Source organism: Alligator mississippiensis, chromosome 15, assembly GCF_030867095.1.
Source record: "Alligator mississippiensis isolate rAllMis1 chromosome 15, rAllMis1, whole genome shotgun sequence".
Taxonomy (NCBI): Eukaryota; Metazoa; Chordata; order Crocodylia; family Alligatoridae; genus Alligator; species Alligator mississippiensis.
The window spans coordinates 865,205-888,643 of NC_081838.1; the positions used below are offsets into that span (position 1 = coordinate 865,205).

At 55.5% G+C, this 23,439-nt stretch overlaps 2 protein-coding genes across 3 annotated transcripts; both read right to left on the reverse strand.

The window, feature by feature from the left end:
• Positions 1 to 900: 900 nt before the first annotated feature.
• LOC102560413 (NTPase KAP family P-loop domain-containing protein 1-like) lies at positions 901 to 7,541 on the reverse strand. Of its 2 annotated transcripts, none has more exons than XM_014601581.3 (5): positions 7,069 to 7,541; positions 6,391 to 6,522; positions 4,165 to 5,933; positions 2,946 to 3,294; positions 901 to 1,879 (listed from the first exon to the last, which is right to left on the reverse strand). In XM_014601581.3, exons 1-4 carry the CDS (start codon positions 7,085 to 7,087, stop codon positions 2,959 to 2,961), a joined length of 2,256 nt encoding a protein of 751 aa, XP_014457067.1. In that variant the 5' UTR covers positions 7,088 to 7,541; the 3' UTR covers positions 901 to 1,879; positions 2,946 to 2,958. The 2 variants fall into 2 exon arrangements, with proteins under 2 accessions (XP_014457067.1, XP_059574203.1); XM_059718220.1 differs by lacking the exon at positions 901 to 1,879 and adding an exon at positions 1,952 to 2,161.
• Positions 7,542 to 13,066: 5,525 nt separating this feature from the next.
• Positions 13,067 to 23,406, reverse strand: LOC106737623 (NTPase KAP family P-loop domain-containing protein 1). The gene is made up of 5 exons (XM_059718644.1): positions 22,492 to 23,406; positions 20,976 to 21,059; positions 16,377 to 16,508; positions 14,477 to 16,248; positions 13,067 to 13,378 (listed from the first exon to the last, which is right to left on the reverse strand). Exons 2-5 carry the CDS (start codon positions 20,992 to 20,994, stop codon positions 13,067 to 13,069), a joined length of 2,235 nt encoding a protein of 744 aa, XP_059574627.1. The 5' UTR covers positions 20,995 to 21,059; positions 22,492 to 23,406.
• Between the last annotated feature and the right edge of the window lie 33 nt (positions 23,407 to 23,439).

The following is a 23,439-nucleotide window of genomic DNA, read 5'->3' on the forward strand; positions in this document are numbered from 1 at the left end:
TCCAGTTGCAGCAAGGGAAGTTGAGGTTGGATATTAGGAAAAACTCTCTCACTAGGAGGGGATGAAGCACTGGAACAGGTTACCCAGAAGGGTGGTGGCGTCTCCATCCTTGGAGGTTTTGAAGACCCAGGTAGACAAATCCTTGGCTGGGATGATGTAGTTGGGGCTGGTTCTGCTTTGAGCAGGGGGTTGGAGTAGGTGTGACCTCCTGAGCCCCTTCCAACCTGAATTTTCTATTATACGATTCTATGACTAACTGCATCTCTGGGGACGTTGGTGCCTTGAAGGTTCCCTGTTTGCTCTTGAAGGAAGGGGTTGGGTAGAGCAGACCCTTAAGGACTCTGTGGCAGGTGGGAGTAATGCCTGGACAGCTCAGGTCAGTGGGGTGAACAGAAACAGGGGTTCAGTCACTGCCTCTCCTCCACCAACCATCCCTTCGGAGGTCTGTGTCTCCTCGCCATCAGGCCTATCTTGTCTTTGAGGACACGAGCCTCGCAAGACTCATGGGATGAAACAGGATGAAACAGCGAGTAGGAACAAGCTGAGCTCTGCTTGCCCGAGGGAGGTATGCTCGGTAGTTGCAGGGCAGCATCTAGCTCTCCCGTGTCCCAATCCATCTCTGTCTGTGGTGTCCATAAGACACCTACCGCCATGGGCAGAGCTAGGATTGTGAAAAGGGCGTGCCCATGGGGTGGCCCATCATCACAGCTAACACAGCACAGATGTTTCTCTAGTTACATAGAAACAAGAAGCTTCACCAAGATGGCGGGGGCCTAGCGCTGTATTTTTTTCAGTTTAAAATCAAAGCAAAACCAAACATAACTTTATCAGCATGTGCACTGATTTCCTAGATTAGCTATTACGCTTAAATTACAACAAACTAGGCCCAAAACACATCAATATAGTAAAAAGAGATTGTTTCATTAGTCCTGGAGTCATTATAGTTAAATGTACATCTCTTCTTCTGATTCATAAAACAAAATCTCGCCTTCTTGAGCGTCTTGACAGTACTTCTAGTACTTCACAGTCAGTCATTACCACGCCTGAGTTAAATGTGAGCACACCTGATTCGAGGTTTGTAGCTAGAGCTAGAAAACACCAGAAGGGAGATGTTACCCAGAATGGCTAACAGCCATTAATATGATATGCCAGGGGACCCAGTGGTATATTATTCTATTTAAGATCAAATCAAAAGCAAACATAACTATTGGAATGCATACTAATTAGCTAACTTATATATTAAGTTTAAAGACCATAGGGTCTCGTGCATCTTGTGGTCATTATAATTAATGATATGTCTCTTATTCAAGTTTGTAAAACAGTAAGTTAAAAAATTAAGGTTTTTTTCTGGATTTTGTGGACAGTCATGGATTTTGCAGTTTCTCTGAACTCCGTATAACCACAAATTAAGTACGTCCCTACTCATGATAATTAAATACGTGTCTCTTGTTCAGATTTTTAAAACAAAATCTAGTCTTCTTGAGCATCTTGGCAGTGCATCCAACACTTCGCTGTCACTCCTTCCCACGCTGGAGCTAGTGTTCCCCTGAGTTAACGTTATCACACTTGAGTTAAGGGAATGAGCTAGAATTAAAAAGTCCGAGGGGCTGTGAAATAGGAGACATTCCCAGAAACGGCTAATGGATAAATAACAACACTGCAGAAGAAAGGGTAGCTTGAATAGTGGAACATCAAGACCATTAAAAAGCAGAGGGTCGTTAACACGTGCAGAGTGGAGAGATTAGCTGAGATGAAGAGGTTGGGCCTTCTGAGCTTGCCAATGCAGCTAACAGCTGAGTCAGCTCCATGATGCGTCTTTATGGTCCTCTTGGTGCTCTGCTGTGTTTCCTTCCCTAATTTCTCCCGAAATCTCCTTCAGCTGTGAAAATAAAATGAGCATCATGGAGGTCATGTGATGTCAGACGGCAGCCCCACAAAAGGAGACCGAGATGTGAAACTACCTCCTTGCAAAGGAGCTTGCATGGAAAAGAGACCACAAAGCAGCAAGCACAGGCTGAGCAATCAACACTGGCTGCTGGAGCTGGAAATAAAGCCAGCGAGGCAGAAAAGCAGAAGACCAAAGCAGCTCTGTCATTGCCACAGGTGCTATCATAATCCATAGAGTCACCACAAACCCCAGAGAAGTCGGGTGGGAAGGGACCTGCAGAGGACACAGAAAGCACAGAGAAGCCAGGCTGGAAGGGGTTGTGAGACGTTGCCTAACCGAACCCCCTGCCCAAGCCGGGATCAGCCCTGTCCAAACCATCCTGTACCAATCCGTCGTTGGACCTCTTCCCAAAACTACGCAGTCAGCCCTGACGCAACCCAAGACATCGCGCCCGAACCCGCCCCAGGGAAAGCAGAGGGACTGCAGCAGCCAGCGTGCTGTTGCTGTGAAGGCTGTTACTATCCACTCAAGAGTTCCCAGGAAGAGGCTGTGCCCCCTTTAAAGAGGAAGGCAACCCTGCCCCCCAATCTGTACCAGTCTGGCTAGGGGGTACAATTTCTCTCGGACCCCAAATGCAGTGTGGGGCTGAGCCTGAGTGCAGGGGCCAGACCCTCCAGCCAAGACCCTGCGGGGTCGGTGCCAGCAGGAGCGTTGGCACAGCCCAGCCCCGTCCCCAGCCTGGGCTGCAGCAGCACCCAGCGCCTCTGGGGGAGGCTTGGAAACCCCTGACGCTGTAGCAGAAAGCAGGGGTGGGGGCAGATATTGTCTCACTAGTCCTGGAGTCACAATAGTTAAATGTACGTCTCTTCCTCTGATTCATAAAACAAAATCTCACTTTCCTGAGCATGTTGGTGGGCCCCCAATACTTCAGTCATTCCTACACCAAGATTCGCTTTTGCAAATGAGCCTGTGCAGTGGGTCTGTGCTTTGTGGCTGCTCCAGCGAGAACATCCCCGACCTCCCCCATCACGTGGCATGTTATGAGGAAATCACCTACCTCCCTGGAGATGTCATTTGCCCTCATGCCCAGCAAGGTGCTCTTGAAGGAGCGGCTGGCTTTCATTGACGGTGTCGAGGGGCAGACGTCCCGACATGTCTTCGTTTTCAAGGACCTTTGGCCGGACGTGCGACAGAACCGAGGACTCGGCCGTGTTGGATGAACCGGGCTGGGGGAGAACCCCAAAGAAACGTATGCTGAAGTGAGTCCATTCCCCGAGGCTCATGCCAAGGACTTCTTTGATTTCACTGTTGTTGCTGTAGATCAGAGCCCGGCCACTGAGGTCATGCTTCCTCACTCTCTCCACATATATCTGGAGGTTGTCTTCTTTAAAGCCAAGTGTGGCCATCTGGAAGAAAAGAGAGGAGCATCAATGTGTGCCGCTCCCAAACACAGAAGACATGGTCTAGTTCAGAAGGAAACATGCGCCCAGATACTGAGAGGAGAGCAATGCCCTGTGGTGAGACTAGACGTTAGCTGGAAAGCCCCTTAGCTAAAGGCCTGGATCCTTTTGAGGGCTGGGTTTCTGATCCAGCACATATTGAAATGAGGCAGTCCGGGCGTTTTAGCCTAATAACACTGTGCAGTAGCGCGTCACAGCACAAACCGTGCTCATAGCCGACTCTGCAGTGTTATTAGGCTAATGCGCAGTAAGCATCGACAAGTAACCACGCGCTGCACTACTGCGCAGTCACTTTCATACCGTGCACATAGTTAGTACTTTATTAAGCCAGTACGAAAGTAAATGTGCAGTATCTAAGGTGCATTAATGAACGTGTAGATGTGCCCAAGGAGTAAAGCAATGAGCTCACTGGCTGCTACCACTCAGTGTATTACTACAAGGAAATATCCCCCCTTCATTCTGCCTTTCCAAAGCAAAGGGAGCAGTGTATTCCAGGGGGCATGTTGTACGTAGGAAAGTACAATAATCCCTGTTGCACTTCCAGGCTATCCCAAAACTCCAGGAGAATCGTTTGCGGCACGTTTATAAAGGAGCCCCTTGACCAATGAAGTGCACGCAACAGATCAGTCTGATGCGTTCCCCACGGCACATCCAGAATCACTGCCTGCTCCTGCCCTCCTTGAGCCTGCAAAACCCAAGGAGAAACTTTCTAGGATGAACCTGCATGATGGCATTGCTCTTTAGGTATCTCCCAACTCAAGTACCCCAACTCCCTGCCCCGTTGGAGCTGTCCCCTGGATCATCTGCATCACCTACCTCTTTGCAGATGTCATCAACAGACATGGCCAACAAGATGCCCTTGGAGAGGCTACGGGCTTTCTTTGTCCACTTCAGGCTGCGGCTGCCACGTTGCAGCTCCATCTGCCTTTTCAGGGATGAGTCGAGGTTGACGGTGAAGGGCAAGTAGAAGTTGGCATCTTCCACTCGGAACCAGTCATGGATGAAGTTGTAGAAGAGGTCAGGGTCACTGTCCAGCTCCAGCATCTTCTCCATCGGGCCCTTTATCAAGTCAAACTCCTCCATGTACTTCTCATAAACCTCCCACAGCGGCATGTCAGGAGGGAGCAGATTTCCCTGGCAACCATCCAGGCTGTTTCTCTGCTCCTCATCTTCAATGCACTGCAAGATCCAGCTCAGGCGACACGGCCACTGGTTGGCCAGGAGCACCCACGCTGCCACCATCTGAGGGAAGACCTTGTCCCTGGAGACTTTCATCACCATGAGCCTGACAGTGATGCTGATGGTGTTCACAATCCTCTGTATCTGTACAAAGTTGTCCGTCATGTATTCCTTCATGGAGTCCTCCAGGAGGGAATGTAAGGCTTCTTGGATAAGGGTTTTGGTGGCTTTCCTAGCACAGCTGTTGGAGGGCTCCCAGGGGCCATCACTTACGATAACAAGAGGCACTTGGCTTTCATCTGGGCTTAGGCTCCCTATGCTACGGCTGGCCAAAGAGTCATGAGGTGTCAGTGGTAAGCTGGCTTCTTTCTTGTCCGTTGGCCTGATGCCCACCCCCTGCAAGTCCCCCTCTTGTTCCTGTTGGCTTCCAATAATGCTCCGGATAAGGTGCTTCTTGGTGTCGTCATCCATCTTGGGCACCGAAAAAGGCAGGGTGACCATGTGGTTCAAGAACTTGTACCCATTCTTGGCCGTGCCACCTGAGCTCCCCACGCAGTCAATGATGATGCTAGGGTCCACGGCCAGGATGGAGATGAACGGGGCTGTGTCATCTGCCAGGAGGATGTTCAGGGCATCCAGAATGCCCACCACCTTGCTGGGGCTGCACCGGTCCAGGTTGGTGATCTCCAGCACCACCCGGATCTTCCGCCGCTGGAAGATCTCCATGAACTTCAGGAACTCCGTGATGACCTTGACTTCCCTCTTGACGCAGCTCATGAAGCCCAACTGGGCGCTGAGATCTGTCCGGTTCATCAGCTTTTCCAGCTTGGCCTTCTGGGTATTGATGATATTTCGTATCACCAGGAAGATTGGCTTCACAACAGCTAATGTAGAGATGCCAAGCACTGCTATCCCAATGCTCTCCAGAATTGCTTTCATCATATCTTCCCACGTGTCACCAACAGGAGTCCCAAGCACAAAGAAAAGAAATCCCACTGCTACTACTACGATGGCCAAGACACTCCCAACAGCCCACACCGGGAGGCAAAGATATCTCTTACAAATCCATTTTTTATCCCCACAGCCATCACTGAGGCTACATTTCTGGCCCATAACCCGGTAAACACTGATGGGCAGGAGACCAAAGTGTCTTTGGATGCCATCACACAAGGCAGTGATGAGGCCTGCCCAGAGGTTGTCACTTCCCACATACTCCCAGGCACTGAAGTGGATGAAGACGTGCTGGATGTTCCTCCTTTCCTTATGCTGCTCCGTCAGGACCGGGCGGTAGAAGATCATATGGAGGAGGACGTTGAGCAGGTCCCAGCTGGAATTCCCCCGCTGCCTTTGCCCCGTCTGCTGGAAGTCCCGCTCATCTTTCTTCCTCGACTTCTCCTGCAAAATGTCTGAGAGGGGAGAAGAAAGAAGGACTAAAATCTTTCCTCCCATCAGACTGGAAAGATTGGGAAGTAGGGCTGATGAGCAAAGGCTGCAAGAACTAGGACTGTTTAGTGAGGGGAAAAGATGACTCAAGGGGGATTTGATTACAGACTTCAAATACCTCTACTCCTGCCTCGCGAGGAGTGTTCCTACCAGAGAGGTGGGGAGTCTCCATCCCTGGATACAGTCAAGAGCAGGTTGGATAGCCTGTGGCTGGGATGGTTTAGTCAGTGCCGATCCTCTCATGAGCAGGGCACCGGGCTAGAACGGACCTCATGAGGTCCCTTCCAGCTCGACTTTCCCATAATCTCTAGATGATAATTCAGCCCCCACCAGAAGGCTTCACAGATGACCAGCTCTTTGGAGAAGTCCACCCTCTTCCCATTCACCCCCCTGCATGCCAGCCCCCGTGGCAATACTCACTGCGCAAAATCGTGATCTTTTGGGAAATCCCATATCCCCACGGCGCATAAAACCCAACGATGGCAGGAGTGGGAATGTGGTACAGGGCTTTGGCTAAGGACTGGCTGTAGACATCCTCGATGGACTGGGTTTCTGCAACGGGAGCCAGAGAGAAGAGACGGCGGAGTCAGCCAGAGCCCTGGGATCTTCCACCCCAGGACTTCCCGGGGCTGGGCAGCAGATGGCACTGTGGACTGCACGGGCACCGACAGTACTCCAGAACTGCAGGTTTAGCCGTGCAATTGAGGGATCATGGGCACTGGCATCACCCAGCGCAGTGTTTTTCAACCTGTTTAGACTCCAGGCCCCCATCACTAATGCCAGCTCTGCACTTTCACTGGAGTTTGACCGTGAAAAAATACCGGAGCGATTCTTTTGCTGCAGAGAGCTCAGCAGCCCCTCGGCAGGGAAGGATGGTTTGGGCCGTCTGGATTCCTATAGGAAGTCTCTGGGTTTATCTTGTGAGCTCCCTGGCTGGGGGCTCCTTGAATGCTCCTGGCAATGGCGCTCTCGCCGGTGGTAACCTGCATGGGCTGGTTTGCAGCTGATACCGGGACCCAGCTCCCATAGCCAAGCACCCCTCAGGGACCTGGGAGATGGCTCCATCCCTAGCCAGCGAGCTCAATGCACATTTATTACCTCTGGCAGGGGAGACCATCACAGGGGTTAGCTCTGTGGCACGAAAGGGCTGAAGGGCACCAAGCAACCAGCTCTCTAGGGAAGACAAACAAACATGGCATGGAGGTGTTACCCAGAGATCCCTGAGCAGGTCTCACTGCCAAAAGTCTCCCACCCAACGCAGGTCAAGCTCAACCCCTGCCCATCTCCCGACTTTCTATGATGTTATGATCTCCAGCACCAGGTAGGCTGGGACGGGCACTTTCCGGTATCGCACTGAACCCAGTTTTCACTGGAAACCTTTCACTCCACCTTCACCTCCCGTTGATTGAAGCCTTCTGGTGAACGTCCTCCCAGACCACCACAAACCCACCCCCCGCCATTGTCCTTGCTATAAAACACTCAAGAACTCAGGGTCTAGAGGTTTGGAGCTGTGGTAGCCGTGCAGAGAGAGAGCTGAAGAAAGGAAGAGCACCCAGGTACACGGTGAGGGACCACGAGCCACATCTAGATAGAAGAATGACTTACATATCTGCTGGCACCAGCGAGGGTCCGTGTCTAGTCCTTCTTCCAAAGGAAGAGGCTGTTGCATGGAAAGATCGCCGCAGAGCACCACTCGCCGAGCGCTCCCGGCTCATTAGATAGGCCACCCAACCTGTCTGGGCGGATCTCAGCGGGGCGGCCTGCCTGGCTCTGAGATGTGCCAGGAACAATAACATCCTCAACCCCTACCGCCGGAGAGGTGTGTTACTGGCAGAAGTTGAGGGCAAGGCTGGGGAATTGCCTGTGGTACCTCCTTCCCGCTCGCAGCACAGTCAGCGCAAGGGACCTTATTCCACCCTGTGCACTGGGTGCTCTGCTCTCACCAGGGCGGATCCAGGGGTGCGCCCTTGACTTCCAGTCCAGCCAAACTTTAAAACCATCTGCCTGGTGGTAGCGGCAGGCTAAGGGACGTCAGTTGATTCAGGGCTCGGCGTCATCTGCCTGATCCCTTCTAAATGCTTCATCCTACAGGTGTTAACGACCCTCTCTCCTTTTTTCATAGAAACCTAGAAAATGAGGGCTGGAAGGGACCTCGGGGGGCTCGCATCTAGTCCAACCCCTGCTCCAAGCAGGACCGGCCCCAACTCCATCATCCCAGCCAAGGCTTTATCTACCAGGTCTTACACCTCCAAGGATGGTGACTCCACCACCTCTCTGGGGAGCCTGTCCCAGCGCTTTATTACCCTCATAGTGAGAAAGTTTTCCCTACTATCCAACCTCAACTTTCCCTGCTGCAGCTTGAGCCCATTGCTCCTTGTCCTGTCATCTGCCCCCACTGAGACCAGCCCAGCTCCATCCTCTTTGCAGCCCCCCTGCAGGGAGGTGAAGGCTGCTATTCAATTCCCACTCAGTCATGCCCCAGCTACAGAGAAAGGGGCCACCCCCTGCTCTCCCAGTTCACACCAGTCTCACCCTGGTTGCAGGGCAAGACCCTCTAGCTAGGACCTTCCAGGGTTGAGTCCCAGCAGGAGCATTGGCGCAGCCCAGTCCCGTCCCCAGCCTGGGCTGCAGCAGCACCCAGCACCTCTGGGAGAGGCTTCAAGCCCCGCTGATACCTGTAGCAGTAGGGCAGGGTGGGGGCAGGACGTCACTGGGCCAAAGTTGGCCTCGAGATGCTACAAACCTTTGCTTATCTATTGCAGCCTGGTGCCCTCGACTTCTGACGTGAAGAGCTGATTGGGAGGAAGCAGGACACCCAAGAAGCAAAACACAAAGGTCAGAGGTTATTTCCTTGTCTCAGTCCTCACCTCGGTCCCAAGCCAGGTGCCCCAAACTCTCCATAATCTCTTGCATTAGAACCTCCTCAAAGACACTCGAGGGACCGCAACGCTTGCTTTTTCTGAGGCCAGTTCCAGCAAGGGCAGCCCCGTAGGAATTAGACCCTTGATCCTGCACTTCTTGCCCATCCGTTCATTAATAAAGTGAGGAAAAGAAGCATCCTGTGATCTGCCGGGAGTGGGGTTCCCAGTGAGAGGGACCTAGATTGGGTCTTCTTGGCAAGTAGAAGTCACCTGGATGGTTCGTAGCGAGTTCCAAGGCCCCGTCTTCCCCGCTATGATTCAATTCCCAGAAAGAGGTGAAATGTGGCTTTCCAAAGCTCAGCCTTTTTATTCCATTGGGACGAGTTTGACTGACTGGAATAACCTTCTTCCAACCCTGGCTGGTGGGGTGGTTACTCCCCTTTTAAGTAGACCCCCAGCAGTATAAATCCATCTTCTATTTGTAACACTTATATTATAGTTTGCAAATGACTTCCTATAACCCCTTCCCTCCCGTACCGTCTCTTCAACCTGCTCTTCCAGGCAGTAATATTTGGGCCAAGATAAACACAAGGGTCAAGCTGGTAACTCCGAGCCTGGTCAAAGCCACAAAACATTCAGGGGTGGAGGTTGTAGCCATGTTGGTCTAAGGACACAGGCAGACAAGGTTCTTTGGGTGAATCTAATCTCTTTTATTGGACCAACCTAAATAGTTGGAAAACAATTTTTAAGCAAGCTTTCCGGTTCAAAAACCCTTTGTCAAGTTAAGACTTCCTTAGCCTGACTTTGGGATTTTGCTTTCGAGTTCAAAAACACTTCGCCAAGCTAAGACTTCCCAAGCCTGACGAAGGGTTTTTGAACCTGAAAGCTTGCTTAAAAATTGTTTTCCAACTGTTTCAGTTGGTCTAATAAAAGATACCAGATTCACCCAAAGAACCTCGTCTGCCTACAAAACATTCAGGACCTTTATAAGCCGGCACAGTAAAATCCAGGAAGACAAACATAGACACACAAATATCACTGGGACCGAGTCATGCTCTAACTCAAAAGCAGGTGATTACGCTGTCGCAAGGGGCAGGCCATCATTTCTAAACCATGAATAGGTCATGGGCCGGCCCAGTCTGGGTGCACACAACACACTTCCCCAGATCCAGCCTATCGATACCTCTGGAAAACGTGACTTGGCTTGCCAGTATTCCCAGTTTGCGCCATCTCCCAGTTTCATCACAGCAGTGCGGGACAAGGAGATGACACCTCCCTGCCCCGCCAAAGAGAAAGCGTTGCTCAAGAAGACGTGCCGTGACACAAACAGGACAAACGACATGGATCACAAGAACTGAGCTGGCAAGGGGTGGTGCCCCCTCCCCACATCCTGCCCCAGGACAAAGGGGCTGTTAGTGTTTCAGCTGCTTGCAGGGTAATTTGAAGCAGAGCGGACCAGCATGGGAGACACCACAAGCCACAGGCTGCCACTGCCACGGACCCTTTGGTGCGACTCTGTGATGGGGACCATGCCCCCCAGTGAAGCTCCAGCAGCCCCGTGGAGACTCTGGCTTGCTCTGTGGTGGGGACTGGATACCCCAGAAGAGTCTCCAAGTGGGTTTCTTACTGTCCTTACTCTAGTACCCCCCACGGGGTAGGAGCTAGGACAGCTAAGGGCATCAGCTGTGTCTGATCTCTCCTCCAGGGAGGGACCCAGTGGTACACCTGCGCCCTGCTTTCCTGCCCCGGGCCACAGCATTAGGGGTGTGGACACACCGTGGATTTCTAAAGGGGCATCGTGATACTTTCAAACAAAAGACCACAACGGGGCAAAGCTCTGGATCAAGTAGAAATCTCCAGGTTTAATCCCCTGCGTCACACCTAGGTGTTTGCAAGCCTCCTGGTGCTGATGTTGTGCAGCCCCCACTTAAAAGATCTCCCAGTTGAGAACCACAACCATGAAGGGTCTTGTGCGAGAGACAAGGATGTTTGGGGGCAATATCTTTTAATTCGACCAATTGGATGGTTGGGATAAAGTTTGAATGAAAAGTTTGTGCTATAGAAACTAAGAGATACTGAGAGAGAGATCAATTGATCTACTCAAGGTTAGCCTATAAGGTGCAAATCTACCCTGCCTTCTGCTTAACTTCAGACTAACACAGCACACTATGTCTCTCTGGGACAAAGTCAGACGAGCTTTCAAACCCGAGGCATTCCTCACTCTTCGTTGTGACAGCTCACCTAACTTTATCCCTACCATACAGCTGTTCCAATAAAAGATATTGCCCACCAAAATCCTGGCCTCTTGCTCATTCCTAAACCATCACAGCTACAGCATCACTCCAGCGCTGCTGGAAAAGGATCTTGTGCATTTTTCATCCGTGGATAGACCCACACGAAAACCTCCCAGGACTTCACTCTGGGACGAAGTCCTGGGACTAAAAGGGGAGCACATAAAAAGTGGAAACAGGGGGAGATCACCAAAGAGGAGTATACCTCTTCTGCTCGCACGTGTAGGGTGGCAGTTAGATGGGCCAAAGCTACCATGGAGCTGAGGATGGCATCCCAAGTAAAGGATAACAAGAAATTGTTTTTTAGATATATAGGGAGTAAAAGGAAGGCCCAGGGAGGAATAGGACCGCTGCTAAATGGGCAGAAGCAATTGGTGACGGACGGGGGGACAAGGCTGAACTCCTCAACGAGTTCTTTGCCTCAGTGTTCCTAAGCGAGGGGCACGACAAGTCTCTCACTGGGGTTGTAGAGAGGCAGCAGCAAGGCGCCAGACTTCCATGCATAGATCCTGAGATGGTGCAGAGTCACTTGGAAGAACTGGATGCCTTTAAGTCGGCAGGCCCGGATGAGCTCCATCCGAGGGTGCTGAAGGCACTGGCCAACATCATTGCAGAGCCACTGGCGGGAATATTTGAACGCTCGTGGCGCACGGGCCAAGTCCCGGAGGACTGGAAAAGGGCTAACGTGGTCCCCATTTTCAAAAAGGGGAGGAAGGAGGACCCGGGCAACTATAGGCCAGTCAGTCTCACCTCCATCCTTGGCAAAGTCTTTGAAAAAATTATCAAGGCTCACATTTGCAAGAGCCCGGCAGGGCAAATTATGCTGAGGGGAAACCAGCACGGGTTTGTGGCGGGCAGATCGTGCCTGACCAACCTGGAAGGGTGTGGGCAGTGGGGTCCCGCAGGGCTCAGTCCTTGGACCGATACTCTTTAATGTATTCATCAGCAACTTGGACGAGGGAGTCAAATGTACTCTGTCCAAGTTTGCAGATGACACAAAGCTGTGGGGAGAAGTGGACACGCCGGAGGGCAGGGAACAGCTGCAGGCAGACCTGGACAGGTTGCACAAGTGGGCAGAAAACAAGAGGATGCAGTTCAACAAGGAGAAATGCAAAGTGCTGCACCTAGGGAGGAAAAATGTCCAGCACACCTACAGCCTAGGGAATGACCTGCTGGGTGGCACAGAGGTGGAGAGGGATCTTGGAGTCCTAGTGGACTCCAAGTTGAACATGAGCCGGCAGTGTGACGAAGCCATCAAAAAAGCCAATGGCACTTTATCGTGCATCAGCAGATGCATGACAAATAGATCCAAGGAAGTGATACTTCCCCTCTGTCGGGCGCTGGTCAGACCGCAGTTGGAGTACTGCATGCAGTTCTGGGCGCCGCACTTCAAGAAGGATGCGGATAACCTGGAGAGGGTCCAGAGAAGGGCAACTCGTATGGTCAAGGGCCTGCAGACCAAGCCCTACGAGGAGAGACTAGAGAACCTGGACCTTTTCAGCCTCCGCAAGAGAAGGTTGAGAGGCGACCTTGTGGCTGCCTATAAGTTCATCACGGGGGCACAGAAGGGAATAGGTGAGTATTTATTCAGCAAGGCGCCCCCGGGGGTTACAAGAAATAATGGCCACAAGCTAGCAGAGAGCAGATTCAGACTGGACATTAGGAAGAACTTCTTCACAGTTCGAGTGGCCAAGGTCTGGAACGGGCTCCCAAGGGAGGTGGTGCTCTCCCCTGCCCTGGGGGTCTTCAAGAGGAGGTTGGATAGGCATCTAGCTGGGGTCATCTAGACCCAGCACTCTTTCCTGCTTATGCAGGGGGTCGGACTCGATGATCTATTGAGGTCCCTTCCCACCCTAGCATCTATGAGAAGCAAACCTCCCCGGAGCCAGACGAGAACGGCCACCCACCCACCCACCACCCTGTCCAACTGCCCGGGGTGCAGATTCATCTCCTCTCCAGCAGATCCTCTCGGGAGAGGTTCAAAGACAGCCAGCTCCCCCTGGAGCTGTGAATGTTCTGGACGGCCTGCCTCATGCACTGTGGGACGGAGGACACAACCACCCCAGATGGGCTGGCCTGGGGGAGGACTCCTAGGAAGTGCATGCTGAAGAGAGTCCATTCTCCAACGCTCATGCCTAGGGCTTCTTTGATTTCACTGTTGTCGCTGTAGATAAGGGCCCGGCCATTCAATTGCTGCTCTTCCAGCCTCTCCTTGTAGAGCTGGAGGTTCCCTTCTTTAAAGCCAAGCGTAGCCATCTGGAAGAGAAGAGGGCACGTTTGTGAGTGCCACCCCCCAGTCATAAGACATGTCAAATTCATCACCGTATTTCCTAGCATACAACATGCCCCCAAAGAGTACATGTGCCTTGTTTCTGGAGGCAGAATTGGGCAGGTTGGGGGCAGAAAAAAGTGCCCTGAGCCAGAAATTTGCTGAAAGATCTCCAAAATCACAGAAGCATAGAAAACAAGGGCGGGAAGGGACCTCAGGACACCATCTAGTCCAACCTGTGCTCAAAGAAAGGATGTGGACAAGTTGGAGAGAGTCCAGCACAGGGCAGCGAAACTGGTTGGGGGGACAGGACTGGTGAGGAGCGGCTGAGGGAACTGGGCTGGTTTAGTCTGCAGAAGAGAAGACCGAGGGGGATTGAATAGCAGCCTTCACCTCCCTGCAGGGGGGCTGCAAAGAGGACGGAGCAGGACTGCTCTCAGTGGGGGCAGATGACAGGACAAGGAGCAATGGGCTCAGGCTGCAGCAAGGGAAGTTGAGGTTGGAGATTAGGAAAAACTCTCTCACTAGGAGGGTAGTAAAGCCCTGAAACAGACACCCCAAAGAGGTGGTGGGGTCTCCATCCTGGGAGGTGTTTAAGACCTGGGTACACAAAGCCTTGGCTGGGATGATGCGGTTGGGCTGGTCCTACTCTGAGCAGGGGGTCGAATTAGATGTGACCTCCTGAAGTCCCTTCAACCCTCATTTTCTATGAATCCATCCCAGCCAAGATACCTATTGATCAGGAGCTACTGAGCAGGGAGCAAGGGGCACGGCCTCTGAATGAGAACTTCCTGCCCCTAAATGCTGGAGGCTGCAAATGAGAAAGAAAGAAGGGAAAAACCCTGCTCAGGCCCAGTTCACTTTCCCTTCCAGCCTCCGCTCTCTGCCACCGTGTGACACAGGGGACTGGACAAGGCGGACCTAGGGCCTGACTCAGTACATGGCCACTAATCCCAGGCACGGTGGCTAAACCCTGAACAAAAACCAGCTCCGGACGTACTTTGGAGCCTGCACAATAGGACCGTAGCACCCGTACGGCTCGTCGTTCAGAGGCCCGAAGCTTTCTAAGAGAAACGATCACTTACCTCCTCGCAGACCTCCTCTACGGTCATACGCAGCAAGGTGCACCTGGAGAGGCCGCGGGCTTTCTTTGTGCGTTTCAGGCTGCGGCTGCCTCGCTGCAGCTCCATCTGCCTTTGCAGGGACGGGTCGAGGTTGACGGTGAAGGGCAGGTAGAAGCTGGCGTCTTTCACCTGGAACCGGCCACACAAGAAGCTGTGAAAGAGGTCGGGATCACGGTCCAGCTCCAGCAGCTTCTCCATCGAGCCCTTCATCAGGTCAAACTCCTCCATGTACTTCTCGTAAACCTCCCACAGCGGCATGTCGGGAGGGAGCGCATTTCCCTGGCAACCAGCCGGGTCGTTCCTCTGCTCCTCGTCTTCAATGCACTGCAAGATCCAGCTCAGGCGACACGGCCACTGGTTGGCCAGGAGCACCCACGCTGCCACCATCTCTGGGCGCACCTCATCCTTGGGGACCTTCTGCACGATGAGGCGGACGGTGATGGCGATGGTGTTCACGATCCTGCGCATCTGCACGATGTTTTCTGTCATGTATTCCTTCATGGAGCCATGCACGAGGGAGTCTAAAGCTTTTCGAATGATCTCTTTGGCTTTGACGGCTTTCCTGGTGCAGCCGTTGGATGGTCCTCGAGTGGAAGGGCCTATGTCCATGAGAGGCACGTGGCATTCATCTGGGTTTGGGTTCCTGGCACCGTGGTTGGCCAAACGATAGTGAGGTACCAACGGAAAGGAGGTGTCTGTCTGGCTCCCTGTGCCGTCCTCTGGCTCTTTCTCTTGTTCCTTGCGACACTCAACGATGTCCCGGAGGAGGCGCACCTTGGTCTCGCAGTCCATCCTGGGCACCGAGAAGGGCAGCGTGATCACGCGGTTCAAGAACTCGTAGCCGTTGTTGGCCATGCCCTTCATGAATGTGGAGCTTTCCACGCAGTCGACGACCACTTTGGAGTCCACAGCCAGGATGGAGATGAATGGGGCATCATAGTCTGAGAGGAGGATGTTCATGGCGTCCAGGACGCCCACCACCTTGTCAGGGCTGCACTGGTCCAGGTTGGTGATCTCCAGCACCACCCGGATCTTCCGCCGCTGGAAGATCTCCATGAACTGCAGGAATCTGATGACCAACTTGACTTCCCTCTTGACGCTGCTCATGAAGCCCAGCTGGGCGCTGAGATCCGTCCGGTTCATCTGACTCTCCAGCTGGGCTTTCTGGTTGACGACCAAATTTCGCACCACCAGGATGGCAATCCGAATGGCCGCGGCCGCAGAGATGCCCACTGCCGCGGCGCCGACGCCCTCCACTGCTACAATCGCATCCCCAGAAATGTCCCCAACAGGGAACCCAAGAACGAGGATGAGGACACCCACGACCACGGCCACCGTGATCAGGAGAATCACTGCAGCCCAGAGAGGAAGGCAGAGGTACCTCTTACTGACCCATTCCTTCTCGAGGGGGGCGTTGAGGATGGAAGATTTCCTGCCCACAGCCCTGTAGAAGCTCATGGGCAGGAGGCCAAAGTGGCCTTCGATGCCATCACACAGGGTAGTGATGAGGCCGGCCCAGAGCTGGTCGCTGCCCGCATACTCCCAGGCGCTGAAGCGGATGAAGATGTGCTGGATGTTCCTCCTCTGCCTCTGCTGGGCCGTCAGGACCGGGCGGTAGAAGATCATGAGCAGGAGGACCTTGAGCAAGTCCCGCCCAGAGCTCCCGCGCTGGCTTTGCCCCGTCCGCTGGACTTCCTGATGGTCCTTCTTCCTCGACAACATGTGCATGTAATCTGGGAAGGGACAAATGAGGCAGCCTGAGTATCCCGCCCTCCCTGGGAAAGCTGGGAGATGGGCAGCCCTACGGCCTCCTCGTCCCTTCCCGGCACCCCTCGATAGAGTCCCCCCGCCCAGGACTCACTCTGCATCTTCTGCAGAAGGAAATTCTTGCAGTGGCCCCATGGCGCGTAGAACCCGACGGTGACAGGCGTGGGCCCGCAGTACAGCGCCTTGGCGAGGGAGAAGCAGTACACGTCCTCTTTGGTCTGGAGCTCTGCAGAGGGAAAGACGCACAGCAACTCAACCAGCACGCGGCAGCTCGGGGACTCTCCAAACAGACGCAAGACACTGCCAGAAATGTCCCTGGAGATAGCAACCCTCCACCTATCCCCACTGCAAGGACAGTGTGGCAACCTCATGCTTCAGCAGAGGAAACTGAGGCTGAAGAGGAGGAGGAATGTCCTGATTTGGAGAGGGGTCGAGCATCGGTCCAAGGGGCATCCAAGAGCAGGTTGAACAGACCCGGGGCTGGGATGGGGCTCACGGAAATGTGGTGGGACCCAACGCACGACTGGGCAGTGAATGTCAAGGGCTATGACAGGACAGGGAGGAGAGGCGGGGGTGTGGGCTCTACGTCAAGGAGGAATACACATCCTCAATGAGTACCATGGGGTCAGAGGAGGGGCAGGCTGAAGTGCTCTGGGTCAGAATACAAGGGGTCGGGGGAAAGGGACTTAACGGTGGGGGTCTGCTACAGGCCACCCAGCCAGGGGGAAGAGCTGGACCAGGAATGCTCAGGTCAGTTCGCAGAGGCAGTTAAGTCAAGGGATGTGGTCATCATGGGTGACCTGAACTTTCCAGACACCTGCTGGGAGGAGCAGGCAGCCAGGTCTGACCGCTCACGCAGGTTCCTAGCCAAGATACAGGACCTCCATCTGACCCAGGAGGTGCACAGCCCCACAGGGGAGACGCCGTGTTGGATCTGGTGCTGGCCACGGGCGACGACCTGGTTCGGGGTCTGCGGGTGCTCGACCACCTGGGCGACAGCGATCATCGCCTGCTGGGATTCACCATCCAGCGCAGGGTGGCAAAGGCCTGCAGCAAGGCAGCAACCCCGGACTTCAAGAGCGCAGACTTCAATGAGGTGAGGACACTAGTCGGGGAGGCTCTGAGGTCCCGGAGGGGAGGGGAGTCGGGGGTCCAACAAGAGTGGTTGCTTCTTAAGGAGACGATCCTCCAAGCCCAAAGGGAGGTAATCCCAACACGGATCAAAGGGGGCCAGAGGGCGCAAAAGCCCCCCCATGGCTCACCAGAAGCATCCGGGAACGTCTCCTAGCTAAAAGGGGTGTAGACACGATGGCAGGGAGGGGCCATCCCCAGGGAGGACTACACCGCGGGTGCTCGGGGCTGCAGGTCAGGAAGGCCAAGGCAGAGATGGGACTGGGACTAGCGACACGGATCAAGGACAACAAGAAGTCCTTTTTCAAATACATAGGAGGTAAAAGGAAGGTACCGGGTATTGTGGGGCCTCTGCAAGACATGCTTGGAAATCTGGTCCTCGCACCAGACAACAAGGCTAACCTATTTAACAATTTCTTTGCCTCCATTTTCCTGAGCTGGGACCAGGTCACCCCCCCACTGGGACCCCCTCAGGCCCCAGGGGAGGTGCACCCAGGCCTAGGGTCAGTGAGGACCTAGTCAGGGATCTGCTGGAGGGACTGGACGTGTTCAAATCAGCTGGTCCTGATGATCTCCACCCCTGAGTGCTGAGGGAATGAGCAGAGGTCATTGCGAGACCCTGGCACGGATTTACAAGCACTCGTGGAGCTCTGGCGATGTGCCAGAGGACTGGAAAAGGGCCAATGTGGTCCCCATTTTCAAAAAAGGGAGGAAGGAGGACCCAGAAACTATAGGCCCGTCAGTCCTACCTCGGTCCTGGGTAAGCTTTTTGAGAGCATTATCCTGGCGCACGTCTGCAAGGGGCAGCAGGGGAGGTGATGCTTAGGGGCAACCAACAGGGGTTCATTCGAGGCAGGTCCTGTCAGACCAACCTGGTGCCTTCTACGACCAGGTCACACAATCCTTGGATGCAGGTGTCGCAGTGGATGTAGTCTTTCTGGACTTCAGGAAGGCTTTCGACACTGTCTCTCGCCCCATTCTCATTTAAAAATGAGGGGACTGTGGCGTCGACACCTACACAGTCAGATGGGTCGCTAACTGGCTGGAGGGCCGCACCCAGAGAGCAGTGGTGGACGGGTCTTATTCGACCTGGAGGGATGTGGGCAGTGGGGTCCCCCAGGGCTTGGTCCTCGGGCCCGCGCTGTTCAACATCTTCATCAGCGACTTGGACGAGGGGGCGGAAAGCAGCTTGTTCAAGTTCACGGATGACACCAAGACGTGGGGAGAAGTGGGCACGCTGGAGGAGAGGGACAGGCTGCAATCAGACCTGGACAGGTTCCAGGGGTGGGCGGATGAGAACAGGATGGGTTCAACACTGACCAGTGCAAGGTGCTGCACCTGGGGAGGAAGACCCAGCAGCAGACATACAGGCTGGGAACTCCCTTCTCGTCAGTGCAGAGGCAGAAAGGGATCTTGGAGTCATTATTGATGCCAAGATGAACATGGGCCGACAGTGTGGGGACGCGGTCAGGAAGGCCAACCACACCTTGTCGTGCATCCACAGATGCATCTCGAGCAGGTCCAAGGAGATGATCCTCCCCCTCTACGCGGCACTGGTCAGGCCGCAGCTGGAGTACTGCGTCCAGGTCTGGGCGCCGCACGTCAGGAGGGATGTGGCCAATACGGAGAGGGTCCAAAAGGAAGGCCACCCACGTGATCAGGGCGCAGCAGGGCAGGCCCTACGAGGAGAGGCTACGGGACCTGAACCTGTTCAGCCTCCACAAGAGAAGGCTGAGGGCGGACCTGGTGGCAGTCTACAAACTAGTCAGGGGGACCAGCAGGCATTGGGGGAGTCCCTGCTCCCCCGAGCACTCCCAGGAGTGACTAGAAATACCGGTCACAAGCCGGCAGAGGGTAGATTCAGACTAGGCATCCGTAGAAACTACTTCACTGTCAGGGCGGCTAGGACCTGCAACCAACTTCCAAGAGGAGTGGTGCTGGCTCCTGCCCCGGGGTCTTTAAGAGGAGGCTGGATGAACACCTTGCCAGGGTCGTTTGACCCCAGCGCTCTTTCCTGCCACGGCAGGGGTCAGACTAGATCTGCTCAGGTCCCTTCCGCCCTGACCAGCTATGGTTTAGCCAGAGGGCTGGACTAGAGGTGAGCTGGGGAGGTCCTTTCCAGCCTGACTTCCTGGAGGACCACTGCCCCACGCCCTGCGAGAAGGCAGGACACCAAGACTTGCAGAGGCCGAGGTACTGCCCTTCACCTCCGCCCGCGGTTAAACAGCCTGTTTAATCAGCTGGCAGGGAGGGAGCCAGCAGCACCGATGTCACCAGTACATTTGTGGGCGTCACCAGGATGACGTGGACTCACGTGGCTGGGGACCGTGGGGCCTCCCCCAGCCAGGAGGAGGAATCCAGCCACCAGTGCCAAATGGGGACCCAGTCCCTAAAGGAAACTGGACAGAGGATGCCCCCAGTCTTTGCCCTTCACCCCCAACACAAGCAAGTGCAACCCCCTGCATTCGCCCCCAGCTGACTGCCCCCCTCGCTGGCTGCTTCCGCCTCTTGCGGAGCCCGGCGCGGGCACCGATGCTGGAGTGTGACCCCAGGAAGGGAGACTCAGAACCCCCTCTGCCCCTTCACCGTGCAGCCCCCGGGGTAAGTGCAGCCTTCGCTGCACCGCCCCCTTGGAGACCCCCATTTCTGCAGCTCCCAGGGGTTTTCCAACAGCCACGCTCAGACCAAAGCTTCTGGCTCGCGTGATCAGGAAGGAAAACCTCCCTACGGCCCTGCACAGATCTGCTGGAGCTCCGAGGCGCAAGCTGCTGCAGTTCACATTGGAGGTGTCGACTCTGAACCCTAACGAGGGTGCCGCTCACCACCTTGGCACGGGCATTGCCCATTAGGTGCGTTGAAGCAGCATCGCGAGGTGGCCCAGCGAGGGTTAAAGCACCGTGACGCTAGGTGCCGCACGTGGGCACAGCAGCAGTGACGTCCCTGTCCTCGCCGGGGCCCTGGGCTGTCAGCACCGTATTTTCTAGTATGTAACTTGTCCCCACGTGAGAAGTGTTTGTAAAGGAAGAATAAAGAACAAGAAAAGATCTTTCCAAGAAACTACTCGTTAAGCGGCAGTCAGTCATCGAGTAGCTGCCTGTGGCACGGCAGAGTCACTTCCTCCCCCTTCCCTAGAGCAGAGGTGGTGGAAACCATATTTCGTCGCTTGCCGTGCCCTCCATTTCCACCAGCTGCCTTTTGGAGAGAAGAAGAGGGGTGCGAGAAAGGGCAGTTCTCTGTCCGAGGCCAGACCGCGTTGGGAGAACAGCCGACGGAGGAGGCGGGCAGGGTGGGATGCATTGGCAAGACACGGGGCTCATCACTCCCCCACCCCAGCCTGCCACGAAGGATGCCGTGGATGGGAGCTCCACACCTTGCCCCATGGAGCCACCTGCCCCCCCCATGGGCTGGGCCTTCGCAGCCAAGCCACGCAGATCTGCTTTCTGAAGTCGTTCTTCCCTACGTGCGGGGAACCAGGGAAGACCAGCCCCGTGTCTTATTTGTGGGCGCGTTGTATGCCACAACGTACGGTATTACCATCATGCAAGCGCCTTCCCCCAGTTACCTGGGCCACAGGAGACCATCTTGCTGGCAGCTCTTGAAGCTCGAGGAGGTGGAGGGTCACCAGGTGATGAACCGAGTCAGCTGGCTAGGGAGAGAAAACAGCAGAGGAGCCCCCTGAACCAGCCAGCACCTCTCAAGGGCCACCGACCTCCGGCGTCTCCGGGTCAGGGTGGGGAGAGCCAAAGTGACCGCCTCCAGGTGGGAAGAGAGAGGAGAGGTGCTCACAGTGGAAGAATCACTTGCAAATCAAAGGCAGAGATTCGCCTGGCTCTGCCCAGCCCTGGGGCGGGAGCCCTGGGTCCAGGGCAAGGACCCGCACGTCCAGGAGGAGGTGGACACGTTGGAAAGAGCCCAGCGGAGAGCGGACCGAGGGGGAGAGGCTGGAAGAGCTTGGGGGACTGAGCCTGGAGGAGACCGAGGGGGGATTTGATCCCAGTCTTGGGGCGACGACAGAGAGGATGGAGGTGGGCATCCTCCGGGCCACCGGGGACGAGACTAGGAGCCACGGCCTCCAGCTGCAGCAGGGGAGTCGGGCCGTGGGCTGGAAGGACCTCGCAAGGTCTGGCAGCCCCCTTCGATTCATGGCTGCAAGTGCCCGATCAACGGTTGTGGTCACCCACGCTCCAGCGAGGTCTACAGCCACGTAAGCCTGGCGTCAGGTCAGAGCACCTCGGAGACCGACTCTCCCACGCACCGTGTTAGCTTAGCAGAGACTCTGGCTTCTGCCGTGCCCTGAACTACCTTCTACACGTCCCTCAGCGGGTTAACGGCTTCGTTTCTCTTCAACCCACCTTCTGCCCCTCTCAGCTCCTCCTTCCCTCCCCCCCGCCTGGCCCAGGCCTAGAAAGGACGAGAAGAGGGGCCGGTTTCCCCGGCACCGGGCACACGCGGCGAGAGTCCTCCACAAAGATGCCCCGGCTGCTGGATCGGCACCTTCCAACAAAGCCAGCGGAAAGCCATTGAACCTCGTGAGACCGCACCACGAGAACTTCACCCGCCCGCCAGTGCCTCGAAGGTCAGGGACTCTCCCCCTCTGCCGCCCCTCTCACGCTCCCGACCCCCACCGGGGTCAGGTTTGGGATCCCCCACGGGAAAGTTCCCACCAGCCAAGTCTTCTCCTTAGAAGCCAAGACCTTCAGCCCATCGGGCAAGGCTCTCACGCGTCGCACCAGCCCCCAACCTCCTTCGCAGCTTCGTTTCTCTGCCCCGGGCTACTCCGAGCCTTGGGCCCTGGGGGGCCGTTTACTGCACATCGACGCTTTGTCCCCCTTCTAGACAAGCCCGAGCCCTTAGCCACAGGGCCACGAACCCTCCCCGCGGGCAGGGAAACCGAGGAACGGCGTGAGATCGTGCACACACGGAGGCAGAGCTGGGTGCGGGACCCTGGAGCCCGGTCTGAGCCCACACCAAGCAAGCGCTCCGAGAAACCAGGCGTGCGGGCGCGTAGCCCGAGCTCTATCTGCTAACCCCCCCCGCCCAGCGCAGCCCCCGCGGCCCAGCCCGGCCCCTCCTGGTACCTGCGGTGCTGCCGGCTGGGAGCTTCCGGCTGCGCTGGAACGGCCTGAACTTTGCCCCCTCGCAGGGTTGGGCCCCGCGGCGGGGCGGGAGCCCCAAGGCAAATCACGAACACCCAGCGACAGGGTTCAGTCCTGGCTCAGGCGGGGGCAAGGAGACCTTTCCCCTCCCAGCTCTATTCACCGCTCCATTTTCTGCTCCCTGCTCTGCTTTCTGCTTCCTTCCCTGCACCTCCAGACCTATGTGCTGCTCTTCCTGCTCCTTGGCCCATCTGCCACTCTGCTCCCTGCCCTGTGCCCCCATCCACCACTCTGTTTTCTGCTCCCCCTCCACCTGCAGAGCAGCTGATGGGGCTGGGGGCACAAGGCAGGGAGCAGAAAGCAGAGCAGCAGCTTTGACATGGATGAGCAGCAGAAACCAATCTGCTGCTCTGCTTTCTGTTCCCTGCCTTGTGTCCCCAGTCCCCTTGGCTGCTCTGCTGTCTGCTTCCCGCCCGGTGTCCAATCTACCTGCCCCGGGCCCCCAGACTCTCACCCTGCTCCCTGGCCCATCTGCCACTTGGCTTTGTGTTCCCTGCCCTGTGCCCGCAGCTCCAGCTGCTGCTCTGCTCTCTCACTCACGCTGCCCCTCCCAGCCCGCTGTGCACCAGGATCGGGGCCCAGGGACCAGGCACCAGCCCCGTTCTCCCCCTGCATGCTGGGATTGGAGCTTGGGGTGGGGGCAACGCTGCCCCCTCCCACAGCAGGATTGGGCCCTGGGACCAGGTGCTGTTCCTGACCGGCTGCATGCAGCACACGGAGACGTGGGGCTGGGAGATACAGTAGCAGGGCGTGGGGGACCCGATTTCTATCCCGTGGGCTGGACGTGGCCCGCAGGCCAGAGGTCGAGCACCCCTGCCCAAAAGGGGGCCAAGGGATAGGGCAATGGGCACAGGTCATGCCTCAGTTTCC

Excerpts from the sequence above, each read along its gene's own strand:
- LOC102560413 (XM_014601581.3), bottom strand. Across the intron at positions 5,934-6,390 it reads AAAGATCACGATTTTGCGCA|ACATTTTGCAGGAGAAGTCG; the intron begins GTGAGTATTGCC and ends CTCCCCTCTCAG. Across the intron at positions 3,295-4,164 it reads TTGATGACATCTGCAAAGAG|ATGGCCACACTTGGCTTTAA; the intron begins GTAGGTGATGCA and ends CTTTTCTTCCAG.
- LOC106737623 (XM_059718644.1), bottom strand. Across the intron at positions 16,249-16,376 it reads CCTTCTGCAGAAGATGCAGA|ATTACATGCACATGTTGTCG; the intron begins GTGAGTCCTGGG and ends GTCCCTTCCCAG. Across the intron at positions 13,379-14,476 it reads TAGAGGAGGTCTGCGAGGAG|ATGGCTACGCTTGGCTTTAA; the intron begins GTAAGTGATCGT and ends CTTCTCTTCCAG.